Source organism: Hippocampus guttulatus, chromosome 5 (genome assembly GCF_054856545.1).
Source record: "Hippocampus guttulatus isolate MCC_2025c chromosome 5, RoL_Hgut_1.0, whole genome shotgun sequence".
Taxonomy (NCBI): Eukaryota; Metazoa; Chordata; class Actinopteri; order Syngnathiformes; family Syngnathidae; genus Hippocampus; species Hippocampus guttulatus.
Window position 1 is genome coordinate 8800186 of NC_141265.1, and position 17504 is coordinate 8817689.

General features: G+C 40.2%; 2 protein-coding genes across 5 annotated transcripts in view; one reads left to right on the plus strand and one right to left on the minus strand.

Annotated features, from left to right (window-relative positions):
- Positions 1-7499, minus strand: part of adgrd1 (adhesion G protein-coupled receptor D1) — a 31443-nt gene extending 23944 nt beyond the window's left edge. Inside the window, exons 1-8 of one of the 3 annotated variants that reach the window (XM_086112437.1) lie at positions 7178-7499; positions 7032-7068; positions 6412-6528; positions 5760-5858; positions 4288-4410; positions 4007-4183; positions 2371-2628; positions 877-944 (exon numbers count right to left, since the gene is read on the minus strand). In XM_086112437.1, coding sequence (XP_085968563.1) covers positions 877-944; positions 2371-2628; positions 4007-4183; positions 4288-4410; positions 5760-5858; positions 6412-6528; positions 7032-7068; positions 7178-7231 — 933 coding nt within the window. In that variant the 5' untranslated portion in view covers positions 7232-7499. The remainder of the gene's footprint in view (positions 1-876; positions 945-2370; positions 2629-4006; positions 4184-4287; positions 4411-5759; positions 5859-6411; positions 6529-7031; positions 7069-7177) is intronic. The other 2 variants (XM_086112438.1, XM_086112439.1) reach the window with 2 other exon arrangements.
- A 697-nt stretch (positions 7500-8196) lies between these two features.
- stx2b (syntaxin 2b) lies at positions 8197-17504 on the plus strand. Of its 2 annotated transcripts, XM_086112053.1 has the most exons (11): positions 8197-8423; positions 8494-8568; positions 8642-8741; positions 10134-10208; positions 10304-10377; positions 10576-10684; positions 14169-14242; positions 14350-14487; positions 15487-15597; positions 15881-15995; positions 16096-17504. In XM_086112053.1, the coding sequence occupies exons 1-10, from the start codon at positions 8394-8396 to the stop codon at positions 15974-15976; spliced, it is 882 nt and encodes a 293-aa protein (XP_085968179.1). In that variant the 5' UTR covers positions 8197-8393; the 3' UTR covers positions 15977-15995; positions 16096-17504. The 2 variants fall into 2 exon arrangements, with proteins under 2 accessions (XP_085968179.1, XP_085968180.1); XM_086112054.1 differs by lacking the exon at positions 15881-15995.

Consider the following 17504-nt stretch of genomic DNA (forward strand, 5'->3'; position numbering starts at 1 on the left):
AACACCACATTTACCGATACTATCATAAGGCTGTTACCAGGGAGTTCCTCAGAAATGACACAGAATGATTAGGTCATGTCAATCTATCAGGGTGCTTCTATATTCCCCATTGGGACATATATGCTCCGTTACAAACAAGGAAAATGTGCTTCCCCCCAATCCATCTGTGTGGCTCCCATACCAAATGGCCCACGGCCCATCGGTAGTTGGGGCCATTGGTTTTGAACCAAGTTTGATATTTTTGGGCAATAATTCCAAAATGTCCACCTGACAGTTCTGAGATTCAGGGTTCGAATCTTTGCTCTGGCCTTTCTGCCTTCCCTTGTGGATTTTGCATGCTCTCTCCCATAAATCTGCCTCTTGTGAGGGTATTCCAACTTCACATGCTTTACATGCATTCTGCTACATTAACTGAAGGGGATGAATTGTCCTTCGGTGTGACTGTGAGTGTGAAGTGTTGTTTGCCCAGTCTCAGGCCAGCTGGGAAAATTTCCCCCTCAACCCTGACCAGAATGACGACAACACAAAAAAAATGGATGGATGATTGGAACAAACCGCAATCAACATATTTGCAGCACACCAGTGGCATTATTCCAGTTCAAAATTGTCCAACAGATTAATGGCTTCAAAGAAGAGAACATTTTACAGCCAGAGCCCAGACCTAAATCTGTGAGGGGAGATGACTCCAAGTCCCACTTTTTTTTTAAACAAATCTTTGTCTCATTTTTAAGGGAAATGTGACATTTCAGAGTTTACAAATTAACTCATGACTCACACAATAAATCTGTATGTTTGGTGTAATGTAACCTGTAACAAAATAGCATTGGCATGTGGTGTTGATGCCAAACCCAACAAAGTAGCACATGATGAACTTACCACGGTTGTCGTAGTGAAAGGTGGTTCTTTGAAGGCACTCTGGGTTGTGGCAGACACTATAGCATGACCTGGAGAATTCAGCACAACAATTAAAACCATCATATTTGTTAGTATTTAACCTGACCAGACAACCACTTGCTTGGTAAACAGATTTTGTCTCGCAGGCAGCAGCAGAAACTGGCAAACACTCTATCACAAAAGAAAGATTACAATATTCACAACAGCAGCAAAATATTCTGACTGCCTCTCTGCAAGCTCGAGACACATTTTATGTCTTTGTTGTTTAATAAAAACACCTCCTCGAGAATGCCTAAATATGGATGTTCTCCATTGGTTCAATGCAACATTTCACATGTGTGCTCAGGGGAAGTAAAATATAGTTTTGTAACTGTAATGTTCTGGCTGTTCGAGTAATGATGTGTGAAATATTTTTTGAACATACTGTGATCAAAGAATGCATTTCACACATTGGACCCAATTGAGAGTCGAGCGTCTTGCCTCAAATTCATCCATTGTTTTAGACATCAGTCATATATTAGGTCTTAAAACTGATACATGCCAAAAGTGTATCTACAAATTGCTCTATTCCATTGGAATGATGTTGAAGAGCCATTCTGCTGTGTTATGAAAATAAAATGAAATGACCTTTACTCATGCAATCCACCATACTAAAGCACCATATGAAAGTAACACTTATAAGGCAGAACTATGTGCACTCTGGCACTTATCTTGACAATGACAGCAACAGCTACTGGCAGAGAAGTGGGATTTTGAGGGGGGGGGGGGGTTCGGATTGTGCTGTTCTACACAATGTATTTGAGATAAACCATTCAATGCGTGACTGATGTTCTTCTCAAGAGATTTCACAGAAATATGTTTGAGTTTGTTTCAAACAATCAGATTCCTGAACACGAGAGGCTTTTTTGTAAAGATGTTTTCTAGCAAGTTTAATCTGAATTTCCTGTTATCAAATGTTTCCATCAACCCTCTGTATTTACATTCCAGAGGTTCTCTCATGACTGTAAATTTTGACACTGAAGCGCCGACCTATTCCAGTTGACTTTTGTTGCTGGGATTTGGCAAAGGCTTTTCATCCAACAATTAAAAATGATGGCTATCATTGCGATTGTTTCAATGTTAGAGCTGAGGTGTCCATAGTGTAGCCTGTGGGCCATTTGAGGAAAGGCAACACAAATAATATTTGACACAGCTGCTAATAGCATTCAGTGTGTGTGTGTGTGTGTAGTAGTGGGGGTCGGGGGGGGGGGGGGGTCTTATGGTTATGAAAGTAAGGGTTTGCAAAAAAATAATAATAATCCATAAAATCTATATATAATTTCCTGCTGTATTGGTTTTAGCATGGTTGAGTTGAAGAATCTCAATGGTCCTTGCTTCCTTTTTAGGGATGCAACAATCAGAGGAAAATTGTGTATTGTATCTTGATGATGGTACACAAACAAAATTATGTTTTCCATTGACATGTGTTGTCCTTACCTATAGCAGCACTGTAGTAGAGCGAGATCTCACTGGGCAGTAGAGCTCTTTCCCAAATGACAAATTCATCAAAGGCCCCTGTTACATAGTGGCCATAGGCCTTATCATTGCCAGTTCCAATGACGAGGTCAGGGTAACGGTCACCATAGTTTTCGGAAACACTGCCAGCTTCGTCGACAGCAGTCAAGGTGCCATTTATGTACACCTTCAGACCTGCTGTCTTTTTCCATGTGAAGAGAATATGAGTCCAATAAGGCCCTGAGAGACAAAAACATAATGGCATGAAGCATCACTTTCCTAGAATTCTCCAATATTCATCCTTTCAGCTGGTATTTTTGTCAGACTGCTACATTAGACAGCTCACAAGGCAACATTAAATCATTTCTGGTGTGATATGTGCCAAACACGTTGGTTGACTGATTAGGACATCCACCTCACAGTACAGAGGTGCAGGTTTCCATCCCGGCTCCGGCTTTCCTGTGTGGAGTTTGCATGTTCTCCACATGCCTGCATGCATTTTCTCCAGGTACTCCGGTTTCCTCCCACATTCCAAAAACATGCTCGGTAGGTTAATGGAACGCTCCCTAGGTGTGATTGTGAGTGTGAATGGTTGTTTGTCTATGTGTGCCCTGTGATTGGCTGAGAATTGTGAGATGTGGATGTGAAAACAACAAGCTCACCATGCTACTTCCATTTAAATTCTGGCAGTATACAAAAAAATTTTAAGCAAAAAAAACAAAAATAATAGAAACAATTATACGCCAGGCAAACGAGTCATTAGGAATCATCCTCAAGAGTTAAATTATTGCATCATCCGTTGAATCTCTGAGTTTCTTGAGGCTTTGCGGATGATTAAGAAAGACAATAAGTGTTTATAATACCAGAGACATTTTTCTACCCTCTCCAACACTCTCATCTGCATCTGTATCTCATGTACATATTCTGTCAGTATCTCTCATGACAGATTCACTTTGTAAATCCAAACTTGGTTCTGCAAGCCGAATTGACAACAGTAGAGTCTCAGTGGCGAGCATTAGCTGTCTGAGAAAATATCAAACTAAACCCCATATCTCATCTTTTGAGGTTACAATTGAAACCATGCATCACTGCCAAGCCATTATTTCAATTTAAACTCCCATCTTTTAAAATAGATCTGATACACTGCGATACCTGAGTATAAATAAGGTCTGTCACAGGACACCTGAAGGCTATTATCTGCTCTTAGACCTTTTCCCTTGACAAGACATCCTTCCCATACTGGATAACAACCAGATGACCACTGAGTCGCTGTAACCCAAAACATATTTCAACAGTGAACTCTGGACGCAATGGTGCATACAACAAAACATCTGATATGTGTGAGAACAAACCTTTTCAAAACTAAATGACCATCTCGTTTTATCCCATTTTGCCAAAACAGAATCTGAATTCTGAATCACAGACATTCGTGGAAGACTGTACTGTAACCTTTCTCGCTACATTATCGTGTTGAGCAAGGGTTTTTATATTGGTAATAGTTGTAGCCTATGATGTATTCATGAAGTTTCGTCCCTGTCAGTGTCAACAAGTAAGATAAAATATTTATGGTTGAAAATGAAGGAACACTAGAGGAACAAATTCAGCCTGTTTGTGGTACCTGGAACCTTGATATTGACTTTCCATCTGTGGTTGTTGCCTCGAGTGTAGAACTCCACGTATCCTCCAAGAGGGTTGGTGTAGACAGAGAAACCATTAGAGATGACTTTACCTCCGGATGCTACAGCAAAACGGGATTCTTCTTCATAGTTCTTCCAAAAAAAGGAGAAGGTAATTCCTGCAAAAATGAAATGACCCAGATACAATTATAAAGCATGCGACAAGCTGCTCTCTGATTTGATGGGCCTTCCTCCCATATACCTTTTCCCAATTGGTACCTACCGTCAGGGCCACACAGCATAGGGTCACTGATGCAAGAGTTCTGGTAGCTTCCAAAGTGGAGAAAAGTACCACCGTTGTCTCCATTCAAGAAAATGCCATTGTTGACCATTCCTTCAACAATATCTGTGGCAAAAATCAAGAATGGACTTAAAAGCATTTAGGCATAGTAATGACAATTCTCCATTTGCTTACAGCCTGTCGAGGTATTTTGAAAATTATGTTATAATTTTGGTTTTATTCACCAACACAATGGAGTTTAAATAAAGTATCAATATGTGGGGTGACTTTATTCCATATACCATTTAGGAAATATACTCGTAGGACGATTTAAGGCAGAGTTCTTTACCTCCATTTTCAGGGGCTCAAACATACTTGAACAAAGTAACTGACCCACATTGGACCCACATTGTTGCGAAATCCCAAACCGCTTTCATAGAAGTTAATAACTATTCATATTTTTGTTTAAATATAGCCCCTGAAAACACATTTACAGGTTACAGCATATTATACTTCAAATTTATATTTCAAAAGAGTTTGACCTTCTGCCAAATCATTACGTCCAACAGCCAGAGGCTGAGCTCCACTGTAAACCAGTGCCTAAAGCACAAGGAACATTTCTTGCTCCTTTCCGAATACAAATACGGTAGGTGCCATATAGAAACTTGATATGCCTCTGTACTGTACCGTTTAAAAAAAAAAACATATACGAAAATATGTAATTATTTATAACAACATAGAGCTGTCTGCCACCCACCCAAAATGAGGTTATGACCCACTTTGGGGTCCTGACGCACCAGTTGAGAATCACTACTTTAGACTAATGTAACCATTTTGTACATTATTTCAACAGATTTATCTGAGGTCAGCTTGTACCAGAATGATGTCTAGAGAAAGGTCTATCGAGAAAAAAAGGAACAGCTTGTGCTAAAAGCAAAGCATAAATGGTGGAGGCAGCGTAATGGTCTGGCAGTGTATGCCTTCTAATGGAACGGGCTGTTTAACAGATATCGTGAAAGAAGTCACAATCATTATCCAAATGCTAAAAAACGAATGGGATGCCACCCCATTCATTGACCCGAGTACAGGTAATCAACATATAATACATTTCGCTGGCATGGGGCAGAATTATTACATGTTCGAAACCATCACCTTTCAGGTAACTAAAATTTCATGTTTGTTGAGCCATTGACATTACATAGACAAAGAGAGCAAGGCATTGTTAACACTTTGGCATGGTCAATAACTTGTAAAAATAACAGACACAGACAGAAATAATTTCAACTCTGCCACTGTCCAACTACTTCTTGACATAACAATACAACATTTGGTCTGATTAAAGAACAATGTTTAATACTTGCAGCATGAGTGCACAAAGGGAACCGTGAGAAATGATGAAGTGTGTGCAGACAGGAAAACAGAGGGCAATGGGTGTTATACAGTATACATGGATGTCTCAGTGGGTAGTTCCTCACCTACTGTTGCAGAAATGTTAGTGTAGGCAGAGTCATTGGTATACACATAGGAAGTGTTATGGGAGGAAGGCAGCACAGTGTGCTTGTGGATTCTGAGAGCTGGACAAAGACATATGGAGAGACAGTGATGTGATTCACACCTAAATGGACACATAGCAGAGGAAACAGTGAAAGACAAAAGACAATGAGAGGGACATGATGTGCAGGTATGAGACAGCGTGATATTGAGCTGAGTGACTCGGATCGATCCACTCCTCAAATGAGGAATTTCTCAGTGTGGGAGTGGCTTCACACATTGTGCTCAAGTCTATACCTGATCCCTCTTCAATTTCATCTTTTGAATAAATCTAGCAAAACGGCTAAAATTTGCAATTGACATTTCTCAGAAACAACAACAAAAATTCCAATAGTCATAAATGTAATATTTTGGAACTGCTGTCATGGTTTTACTGCTTTGAATGGTGTGAATATTATATTAAATGTATTACACAAGTCTAGCTTCTTTAAGTCCGAAGTTTAAGAGCATTGATCAATCACATCAGCTCATTTTAATAAAGCGTGATGTTGGAAAAACAGTGCTAAATAGATCATACATAGTTCGAACAGAAAAGGACACTTCGCTGATGCACAGGTAGCTCAGTGATAAACATACTTATATTATTTCCCTGAACATAACCTGGTCTGTTTCCAATTTGGTCCCATAATCCGTGGATCCCATCCACAGCATCAAGAGGCCAATAATGTGAGGCTGTGGACAACACCTGCAGGCCTGGGAGGAACAGTTCAGGGGTCAATATGGATTTCCAAAGGTCCCCCCCAACCCGCAACTAAGTTACATCCCATCCCTTGAAATACATTTTCCTGGTTCTTCTCATTTGCGTTGTGAGGGTGAGTTACTGCAATGCTGAAAACAGCTGTATGTTCTTCATCCCTTTGTTGATATAATACAGACTAACATTTTCTAGTCTAGGCTGCACAGTGGACTTGTATTTAGCAAGTCTGCTTCATTATTGAGAGTTTCTGGTTTTGAATCTCTGCTCAGGACCTCCTGTGTGGAGTTTGCATGTTAATTCCTGAACTAATGTAGGTTTTCACTGGGTGCTCTTGCTTCGTCCCATAATCCAAAGACATGAATGTTCAAGTAACTGAAAATTTAATTGTCCAAAGGTATGAATGTTTGTTTCTCTACAGTATATGATCCTCGTGTCCATAGTCAACTGGGATGCTCTAAAGACGCCAAGTTATTAAAAAAAAAGAAAGAAAAATCTGTACCTGGATGCTTCAGGTGATGCACCACTTGGGCATGAACCTGTAATAACATAAAATAAAATAAAAACCTTATTTATACTGGTTGTCCATTACCACAAGGGCAGACTGCTCACATGTGAGTACTGTTGACATTTGAAAATTGATCTTACCTTAATACATGAAACAAAAGCTGTTAATAGATGGATTCCCCAAAAAAGCTCCATGTTTTTAAGGGACCACAGAGTATGATTAAAAACCAATGAAGTTAAATCCACAAGTAGAAAGAAATCCAGAGGTCACCCATTATTCCAAGAAACGATAGATGAGGCCACTTGTCCAGAATGTCAAAGAGTTCAATTTAAAATAGTGTTTAATTGAAGGAATGGTTATTTCATTATATGGGGAAAAAAGAAACGTCAAATAATTATAACAACAATAATAAAAAAAATTGAATCCGTAAGGAGTGTTCCAATATACATATAGGAGTCGTTCTAGTGTGCTGAAGAGTGAAAGCTCACTGAGTTCTTGGACTGAGCGTTGGAAGGGAAAACGTAATTTTTGGATCTTGTGAGGAGGGGCGTTGGAGCTGTGAGTAGATGACGTTATATTTGTGCGTACAGGATGGCAGGATGGACTACCACCCAGATACTGAATGCATACTCGGATCGACAGATTTTAACTAAAAACAAACTGTTTCTTGAAAAGATTTGGTTTCATTAAATTAGACGGACAATCAGTGTCATTATCAGTACAGAGGTTTCAAGGCACTGCCGTTATCTGCCAATAAAATACTGATAAAATAGTGCGTAGTTTTATGGTTCTAAATTTATTTACAATGCCATCTATAAACAAAGTTCCCATTGAGGGAAAATCGCTAAACCACATTTCACATTCTTGGTTGTTACTTTTTTCATATGTTGGCTTACAGCGACACCGTGTGGCCATCTTTGTCTTTGTGTCTGGCATCTATTAAATTCTGACACAGTGAGCGTCTCTTGTATTTGTATCACACTATTATATATGGCAGACCCACTGCGCTTTACTTGAAAATACATTTTGATGCAATGATTCACATATGATATGGTGGTTTTAATCGTGGATGTACTGTATTTCCTCTTTGATTGAGGTTGGACTTGTTTAATCTCCGGAGAGCGCGAGGGGGAGGGATATAAAAAGGCGTTTACGGGTACGAGTTGGCGACGATCTGGGTGAGAGAATCATCGATATAGATCTAAACAGACTTCTGCCTTTCATTTTGGTATTTTGTTGGACACTCGTCGAGCGTCTGAACGCGAAAACCTGACACCCATGGAGCCGCACAGGATGATCCGGTGACTCTTTTAACAGAATAAAGTTAACTGTTCTACAGACGCGCTGGCCATTGTGATGAAGGATCGGCTGGTTGAGCTGACTGCTGTAGGTGTCTTTTATTGCTTCCATTTAACGTTTCGGTCATTCTTTGGATGTTCATTTGCCGCTCTTCCAGAGAGGAGCGTCGGCAGAGGAAGATGTTGCAGTCCCAGTGGAGCGAGATGGTTTCATGGAGGGCTTCTTCAGGAGGGTCAGTCGCTGTGATCTAACAAGTGCGTCGTGAATTGGTCCAGGGGCGGATTCCACAAGGTTGCCTTTTGCAGGTGGAGGAGGTTCGAGGACTCATTGATAGGATATTCGACCAAGTGGAAGACGTGAAAAAGATACACAGCATGATTCTGTCCGCACCCCACCCTGATGACAGTACGTTTCATCACACTGTGTGCGTTGTGTTTGTCTGATACGCTTTCATTGACACGTTTCGTTCCTGTTAACTTGGAAGATGGTTCTTCAAAAAGCCAGACCGTGTTCAGTATCTGAGTTCAGTCTGGTCTCTCAACTATACATGCTATCTTACCTTTGGCACAACGATCATCTAATTTCTCATGAAATATGAGTTATTCTGTTGGCTAAATTTCTAACCATTAAGTAAGACACCTGAGAGTGGAGGAATGAGTCGGAATGCTCCGAGATGGGTTGTCAGACTCTTTCGAGTCCGACTGAAGTGTGTATTCTGCCCATGTTTGGAGATGCTGCATAACTTTCCCATGCCAGCAGGGGAACGCGCAGGCCCTGCTTCTTCTCCTCATGCCTGCAAGTTAACCTTTTCACCCGAGAAACATCTCCAACTTCAAAGTGACATTCGGAGAGACACTGGATGTGAAACCAAGACAAAGTTATCAGGCGGCCCAGAGCTAATAACATATATTTCTGATGAAACTGGTCATTTTGGTCTCCGTTCCTCTACTGATGTGGGGATTGGCGTCAGGCTTCGCTCAGACTTGTTATTTCCTGTTGTCATTTGTTTGACAATGCTTGTGCTTTGCACAAGATAGATTTTGAAAAGGGATTTTGACGCAGATGATTTTGTGATCACAATATTAATTATGATCAAGAGAGGGATTGTTAAGGTATTATTCCTCTTTGTTAGTTGGATTTGAAAGAAACAAAGAATGTAGAATATCGTCGGAGGTATTTCCTGCTCACTGTGTTTACAATCACCTTTAGTGCCCCCCTCCATAGGACATGTTTAACATCAAAAGAGGAACTGTTATCTCAAGTATCTGTGCTCCTGCCATCACACCAAATGGTGGGTAGTGGTGGTCTGGACTCACCTCACCACTCCCAACTTCTTCCAGCCACACCGGGTCAGATGACATGTTACTTTCTTTGTTTCTGGGATTTGCATGGAGGCGCAACTCCCCGCCTCTCCTTATCATATTGTCTCTATATAATCTCATGACCGTGTTTCTTCTGGGCTTCCTGACTTAAATCTGAAACCCTGAGGAGCCCGAGTCGATTCGTAAACTGCAGAAAAATAAATGAAACCCTTCGAAGTAACTGTTCATTGACTCCAGCCTGTATTTGGATAACCAACATCCTCATCATCCCAAATTAACGAACACGCGGAGGAAGAGAAAGGCTGCTCTTCCCCCAACAGGGTGAATAGAGGAAACTCACACAATGACACAATGTAAATACGAGCTGTTACCACAGGACCTCTGCGCAGACACTTGCTTCAACTCACTGTATTTTTCATGTTGACATCCCTTGTTAAGTAAAGTCAGATGTCTGTTTTCTCCTGCTTGTGCTTAGAAACAAAGGATCGTCTTAATGCGCTGACCAATGATATCAAAGGGAATGCCAATGTGGTGCGAACAAAACTAAAATGTGAGTTGAACTACAAATGTTCCTGTCACACACGTTGTACACATCCTGAACATTTTCCGTGTGTTATGTTCTACCATGCTGCTCCCCGATTGAAGCCATGGAGCAAGGCATGCCTAAAGATGACGTGACTAACAGATCATCTGTTGACTTCAGGATCCAGAAAACACAGGTGGCTATTTAGTCAGTTATTCAGCATTTACTACTTGTACATCATTTAGCTAAGTAATCTAAATGCTTTACTATAGAAAGAAGGGTATTTATCTTCATCCCACATCTTTAAACTATACATCAACATGGAATAGGGATGTTTGGAAAAGAAACCCCCAACTGTCTCATCCTCTGTCCTTGTCCTTCGATTCATCTCTAGCACACGGTGCTGTCCAGGAAGTTTGTGGAGGTAATGACCCAGTACAATGAGACACAAGTTTCCTTTAGGGAGCGAAGCAAAGGACGGATCCAAAGACAGTTGGAGATAAGTAAGTGGCACATATTCATCCTCTGTGAGGTCAGAGTGCTTCTATGTATAGTATTGATACTTCTTAGAGATAGTGTTCATGTCAACGCATATGTTTTTCAAGCTTGCCCGCCGCAGGAATGGAGTTGAGAGAAACATTTGTAAATGTGAGACAATCAAGTCCAGAGATAATAGAGTGGCAAAAAAAAAAAAAGCCCTGTGAGGCAGGATCCAGGAAACAGACGCCACCGGTTTCCTCCTTTTCTCTAACTTGTTGTTAAACAGACATTGGGGGTGTCGAACTTTACAGGCTTATTCAATCTGCCAAAGCTTCTTTTTGCATCTGCCTAATTAATTCTGCCTCATGGAAATAAATAGTTTTCTTCTCGATTGGATGAGAATGCTCACACGCTTCTATTGCCTCAACTGTTTTTCTCTAACTTCTAGGTCAACATAAATAAGCCCATTTCCCCCCATATTTTTTTTCCAAGAAGCCCCGAATGGCCCACTTTCAAATGACCGAAGCAAGTGTGTCTTTAGGGTTTGGTCTTTTCCCCATTAAGATCCGACAATAGTGAGAAATAAGTCTTCTCCCTCAGGCCCTGCGGCCAACATTAACGAGAAGCTTTGCGCCGTAGCTGGTAAGCCTGATACCGGAGACTGTGCTGTTCACTGTGTCATTGTTGCCGACACAACGGGAAGAGGGCAGGGCGGCTTGTGTAACACTACTTCACCTGTCTCTGACACACAGTGTTGTCAAGGAGTCTTCACGATGAGTGACATCACACGGAGTGACATTTTTTGCATTCTAGTGATGGATTGCATTTTAATAAGATGTGAATGGGGAGTGTTTTGCTGTGTGATGTCGAGTCTCTCTGAATAAAAGTCTATTCAAAAGGGTGTGCGACATCCAGTAAGCACTTTCCTCTCCAGGGAGGGAGTAGTTAAGCAACAACAGGGATGGCTTGGAGGAGAAAAAAAAAGCTTTCTGTTTGTCTAGTGTCATCAGTTGTTTCTCTATGAGAGGTGCCGATGTCTATAGGTGCCTGAGCTACTTCTAATTGCTTCTATTTTTGGACAACCTGCATCCACAAATAGAATGACTCTAGGCCAGCTCTGGAGCTGGTGTCAAGTTAAAAACATGCAGCACCTGTATCAGTAGCTCATTTGTTTGTCTCTCAACATTTTGGACTCATAATGTCCTGCAACAGGAAGAAAATATAGCCAGTGTCGTTACATTTGCCCTCAGATGTGTCTAATAGTATTAAAGCCTTGCTGTATTTGTATTCAATCACAATAAGTACAAACCGCACCTGTGTGTAGGAAAGGCAGCATTTCATATTTCATATCACTGATAGCACTCTTCCCTGGGAGGAAAGTGGGGCATTATTGTTGACTTTGGCAGTTTTTGTGTGGGTTGGTCTCATTACTCAATGGGCTGTACACAGAGCATCTTCACAACAATACCACAATAATCTGTTGTGGGATTAAACAGATTGCTGTGTGTTTTGGGTTAAACCTCAGTTTTTGTTATTACATTAGTCTTCTTTTGAAACAATATCAACCATCCCTCCATCAATCCATTTTCTACCGCTTATTCTGTTCAGCTTCAAAGGTGGTTTTCACAATGAAAATCAAACTATAGAATCGTTACACCCCATTAAATGTAAGGTGACAATTTGCAGGCACTTTAAATACTAATATATAAATTGAGAAAGTTGACATCGATTTCATTATGATCCACAACTAAATTACTCATTCAAATGACATAAAATACACTATCGTTACAACTTTTAGTATTACTACTATCAACTAATAATGTCAACTTACTTGTACAGTACGTTGTATATAATTGTATCTTACTTGCATAGGGCTTTTCAACATATGAGGTACTCAAAGCTCTCAATTAGCACGGCTACTTATTCACCCACTGATGACACATACGATATATACGAACAGAACCAGAAATGTTCAATACAATTTACCCAATTTATGGATGTATTTTCATAGCTTTTCAATTAATGTACTATTTATCAGATATATATATATATATATATATATATATATAAAAAAGGCGGCCCGGTAGTCCAGTGGTTAGCACGTCGGCTTCACAGTGCAGAGGTACCGGGTTCAATTCCAGCTCCGGCCTCCCTGTGTGGTGTTTGCATGTTCTCCCCGGGCCTGCGTGGGTTTTCTCCGGGTGCTCCGGTTTCCTCCCACATTCCAAAAACATGCATGGCAGGCTGATTGGACGCTCTGAATTGTCCCTAGGTGTGAGTGTGGGCGTGAATGGTTGTTCGTCTCTGTGTGCCCTGCGATTGGCTGGCAACTGATTCAGGGTGTCCCCGCCTGCTGCCCGAAGACGGCTGGGATAGGCTCCAGCACCCCCCGCGACCCTAGTGAGGATCAAGCGGTTCGGAAAATGGATGGATATATATATATATATATATATATATATATATATATATATATATATATATATATATATATATTTTGTGGCTGATTGCGATTTTTGGCAGAAAAATACAATACAAGTTACTGGTTAATCGGCTGAATAATTCACACATTTGGAATGAATAAAATATCCCTCCAAGCATTTCAATGGCCATCAATTATACATTGACTTTTGGCATTTGCAGTCCAGCCTGGTCCCTGCGAATAGTTGGGGTCAACTTTAAATATATTGTTAAAAGAATTACTTTACTTTTCGGTTCTCAGAATGCATTGCGTGGTGTAATGCCAATTATGGTAATGAAGTTATAGGGATAATCGTTGTCATATGAGTGTTTGTGTCATCAATTGTTGAATGTGTGCCATGTTGAACACATTTATGTTTGATTTCTGTTGCACTATGTTTTTATTTTTTAAACAAACTGTGACTTTAAGCTGTGTAAAATAAAATAAAATAGTGACAGCCAGGTCAACAACTTGCAATGCTCATCTCATCATTGCTTGTAAAAATTAAGATTTGCATGGTTTTGAATCCATCGAATGTCTTTTTCAACAAGTTGTATAGTGTATTTCAAGATGCAAGGTTATGTTATAGATTTATAGTATATGTCATAAATAATGAGAACAGTGTTGCTCGTGTCCAGCTACTGTAAATGGTTTGATACATCACAGTAGAAACAGTTGGCAAACTTCGGCCATTTGGCTGATTATTTTGGCCGACGTTTGAACGGCCGCTATCGGTTGATTTCATAGTTTGACACCCTCCCAAAGCGTTTTTTACAGCATGAAGCCTATCCTCGCTGACTTTTGGGCGAGTGTGCACATGTGTTAACTGCACCCATACAGACCATTCATTCTAGCGTTCAAATATATGGGCAGTTGAATTTTCAGTGAACTTCCCACCTATCAACTACCGTAGTAGCGTATTTTTTGAAGATGGGAGGCAACTGCAGATCCCAGAGTGCCTCCTCATCAGCAGTAAAGCAGACATTAGAATTAATGTCATATTTTGGGGTCACAAAACGTACTTTAATTTCTAAACATAATCATTTTAGCTGGAAGAGTGACCACCAACGAAGAACTGGAAGACATGCTAGAGAGTGGAATTCCATCCATCTTCACATCGGATGTAAGTCTTCTTTTCACTCTTCATTGTCATCTCGTGGCAGAGAAAATTGTTGCTTGTTTCAAGTACTGTTGTATCATCTTTATGGCTAGTTTGCTGTTCTAATTTAGATCATCTCGGACTCCAAGATCACACGTCAGGCTTTGGATGAGATAGAGTCACGACATCAGGACATCATACGACTGGAGTCCAGCATAAGAGAGCTACATGTGATGTTCATGGACATGGCAATGCTAGTTGAAACTCAGGTATCCACTGCAGGGGCGTACAGACGGAGGGGCCAACGGGCGGCGGCCCCGAGCATCCACCTATTAGATGCATGGTCGGTGGATCAATAATAGTTTGATGCGCAGGCTGAAGGGGCATCGTGCTGAGATAGAAGGGGGGATATATTTATATACTTTGATAAAGGTCCGTCCACCCCACTGAATATGAACATATTTCTGGTTATATATAACAAATGCCAGCTTGTGAAAACTCACTTTACATATCTTTTAATACGGTTATAAAGCGAAATGGCGGACCGGACTTTTAGCTGAGCGGTTAGTGCTCTGCATCCATCGCCAAGTTGGGTGGTCGCCGCAAGAGTAAAAGTGCCACCAGTTGCACATGTATGCCACCAATACAGAAATTCAATCAGAATGACAATGAATATTACGTCTGAAAATGAATGTTTCCAACACTATCCCCTGAGTCCTTCCCCATGACCACCACAATGACCCCACCCAAAAAAGTAGCAGGCATCAAAACCGGCATCTACTGTGCTTTGCAGGCCCCTAAACCATTGAACTCTCAATTGACCCACATTGCCGCTTGCTTTTGTTTTTAAAATACAGTTCAGTATACAACTTTTACAACGATTTCGAGTCGCAAAATTCCGTTTAAATTCATCTCTCCTTTTATTATTTATAATTTTATCTGTGGTTTTATTGTTCTTGTTTTGATTGTAAAGTGTCCTTGAGTGTTTTGAGAGGCGCTTATAAATGAAATGTATTATTATTATTATTAACTTAACTTGTGCTTTTAATGAGAGTGTTTTAGCATGTGTCCCTCAGAGTCGAAAATTTCAGTTGAGGCTCTCCCGCAGTAGACTTTACAGGTTCTCTCTTTGTTCTCCGGCTCTTCTGCGACCCTTTTTCGGACAAGCAGTATATGGATATTATGTCACGATGTTATTTATGGTGCTGTAAAAAATCCCACAAGATTTACATTTGCCCAAATTAAAATATTCATAATCTCTCTTACAGGGTGAAATGGTCAATAACATTGAGAACAATGTTTCCAATGCAGCTGAATACATTTGTCGGGCTAAAGAAGAAACCAAAAAAGCAGTAAGATACCAGAAAAAATCCAGGCGGGTAAGTGCGAATTTATAATCACACTCATTTGCCACAGCCGGCACATTCTAAAGAAATCAATACAAGAACTCAATGAAATTCTGCCTTGACATAGACAATATTGCTCAGTTTTGAGTGACACTGACTAACAACTATCAGCGAACTACAATGAAACCTTTCGTTAATATTTATAGTTGTCTCTCAGCGTCATGATTAGGCATTGGTATAACCGTGTATCTTGTCTTATTGTCACTATTTACCGTAGGTTTAAACTTCAACTAACAGCACATTCTTTGCTTGGCAGAAATATATAATCCTCGCTTTGGCTCTCCTGATCCTGCTTGCTGTCATTGCTTTGATTGTTGGCTTGTCTGTCGGACTAACCAAACCTCCTGCCTGAGACTGATAACAGCAGGAGGGTAATAACTGCCACGCGTCTTGCCATCCATCCATCCATCCATCCATCCAACCATCCTTAGGTCCTGACAGTGACATCTCTATCTTTTCCTTTTTTAACAGAAGCTGCTGTGCCTTGCTGTGTGTGGAGTTGCGGGTGTCCTCATTTTACTCATTGCACTAGTTGGTGCCTTCGGGTGAAGGATTACACGGGTCACAGCCTCACAGTAATCTCTTGTTCCTGTAGTGATAGAGCTTACAACAGCGCCATCTCATTCACCACATAACAGCATTACAGGGAGAAACACAATCAAGTATGCTAAGTTGTCTTCTGTTCTTCTTTGCACCAGTGACAACAGACCTTGTGACGCACAAAACTGTACATGGGGAATGGGTCTTTAAAACACATCACTATCCACAACATTAGGTACAACTGCACTATCTAGTGATGCCAATTGTAACCTGATAACATGATAAGCTGTCCACTGTAGTAACCGCTGTCCCTGAAAGGGTTAAAATGGTTGTCTGACATTGACCGACAGGTATTCATTTAAGACAACATATTACTGTACATCTCTTCTAATGGATCAGATCATGCAAATGTACCTAATGTTGTGGCTGTTCAGTGTACAGTTGCTCTCTGTGATACAATAACTACTGACAGCCTATCAGATATTGTGGAACAAAGGATATACATACCACTGTGATATAAGAGAGTCATTTTAAAATCCTTATGTTAGACATTTCTTATTTTGTGCTAATATTGTAGTTTAGAGTTTCGGAACACGGCCTCGACCCCAACACCCACCTAATGTAGCATGAAGACAAAAACAAAACAATGTCACTTTTGTAACACTGAGATTTTTGTGCCAGATTGCTATTTAGCTGATGTGATGTCCTGCTTACTCCTTGCCACTGTGAGACGAACACAAAACCAATTCTGTAGGCTAAATGTTTCATATGCTCACTTGATCTTTCTGAATATGAATTATTTACTTGAAGTCATGTAAACGGAATGTAAGTGCTGTATCTCAGGATGTTGTTTGCAACACATTTTGAACACAACTAAAGTAGGCTTGGTGTCGTATTTTCCACTTGATTGAGCATTTCTCATATTGACTAAAGTAGCATATTTTAAGAGTTGACTTAGACTTAACTTCAACAACCAAACCTAAATTGTTCCATCTTTATCCCGAATAAAACAAAATTGCATTGTGATCGTGATGTTGGAAATATGCCTTTGAAAATCTCTTTTGATGTAATTTTATGGAAGCATTTTACCCACTGTGCTAAAACAACCATTTGTATTCATGATGGTTGACTTCAACAATAAAGCCTAAATTGTGCCTTCTCTATCCGCAGTTAAAGAGGTTTTTGACATTGTGACTGTGATGTTGGAAATTATACCTGTGAAAATGTTTTTGATGTCATTTTAGGGCCACATTTTCCTCATGATCGTAAAACATAATCATTTGTATTATTTGAACGTGATAAATTACATTTTATATCAAAGTTGTGTGAAATATATAATA

What these genes read in the sequence shown, in the direction of transcription:
- stx2b (XM_086112053.1), top strand. Translation starts at nt 8,394, where the DNA reads ATGAAGGATCGGCTGGTTGAGCTGACTGCT. An exon ending in TGGAGGGCTTCTTCAGGAGG is followed by an intron (nt 8,569 to 8,641) that starts GTCAGTCGCTGT and finishes TGCCTTTTGCAG; the next exon opens with GTGGAGGAGGTTCGAGGACT. An exon ending in ACCAGAAAAAATCCAGGCGG is followed by an intron (nt 15,598 to 15,880) that starts GTAAGTGCGAAT and finishes TTTGCTTGGCAG; the next exon opens with AAATATATAATCCTCGCTTT.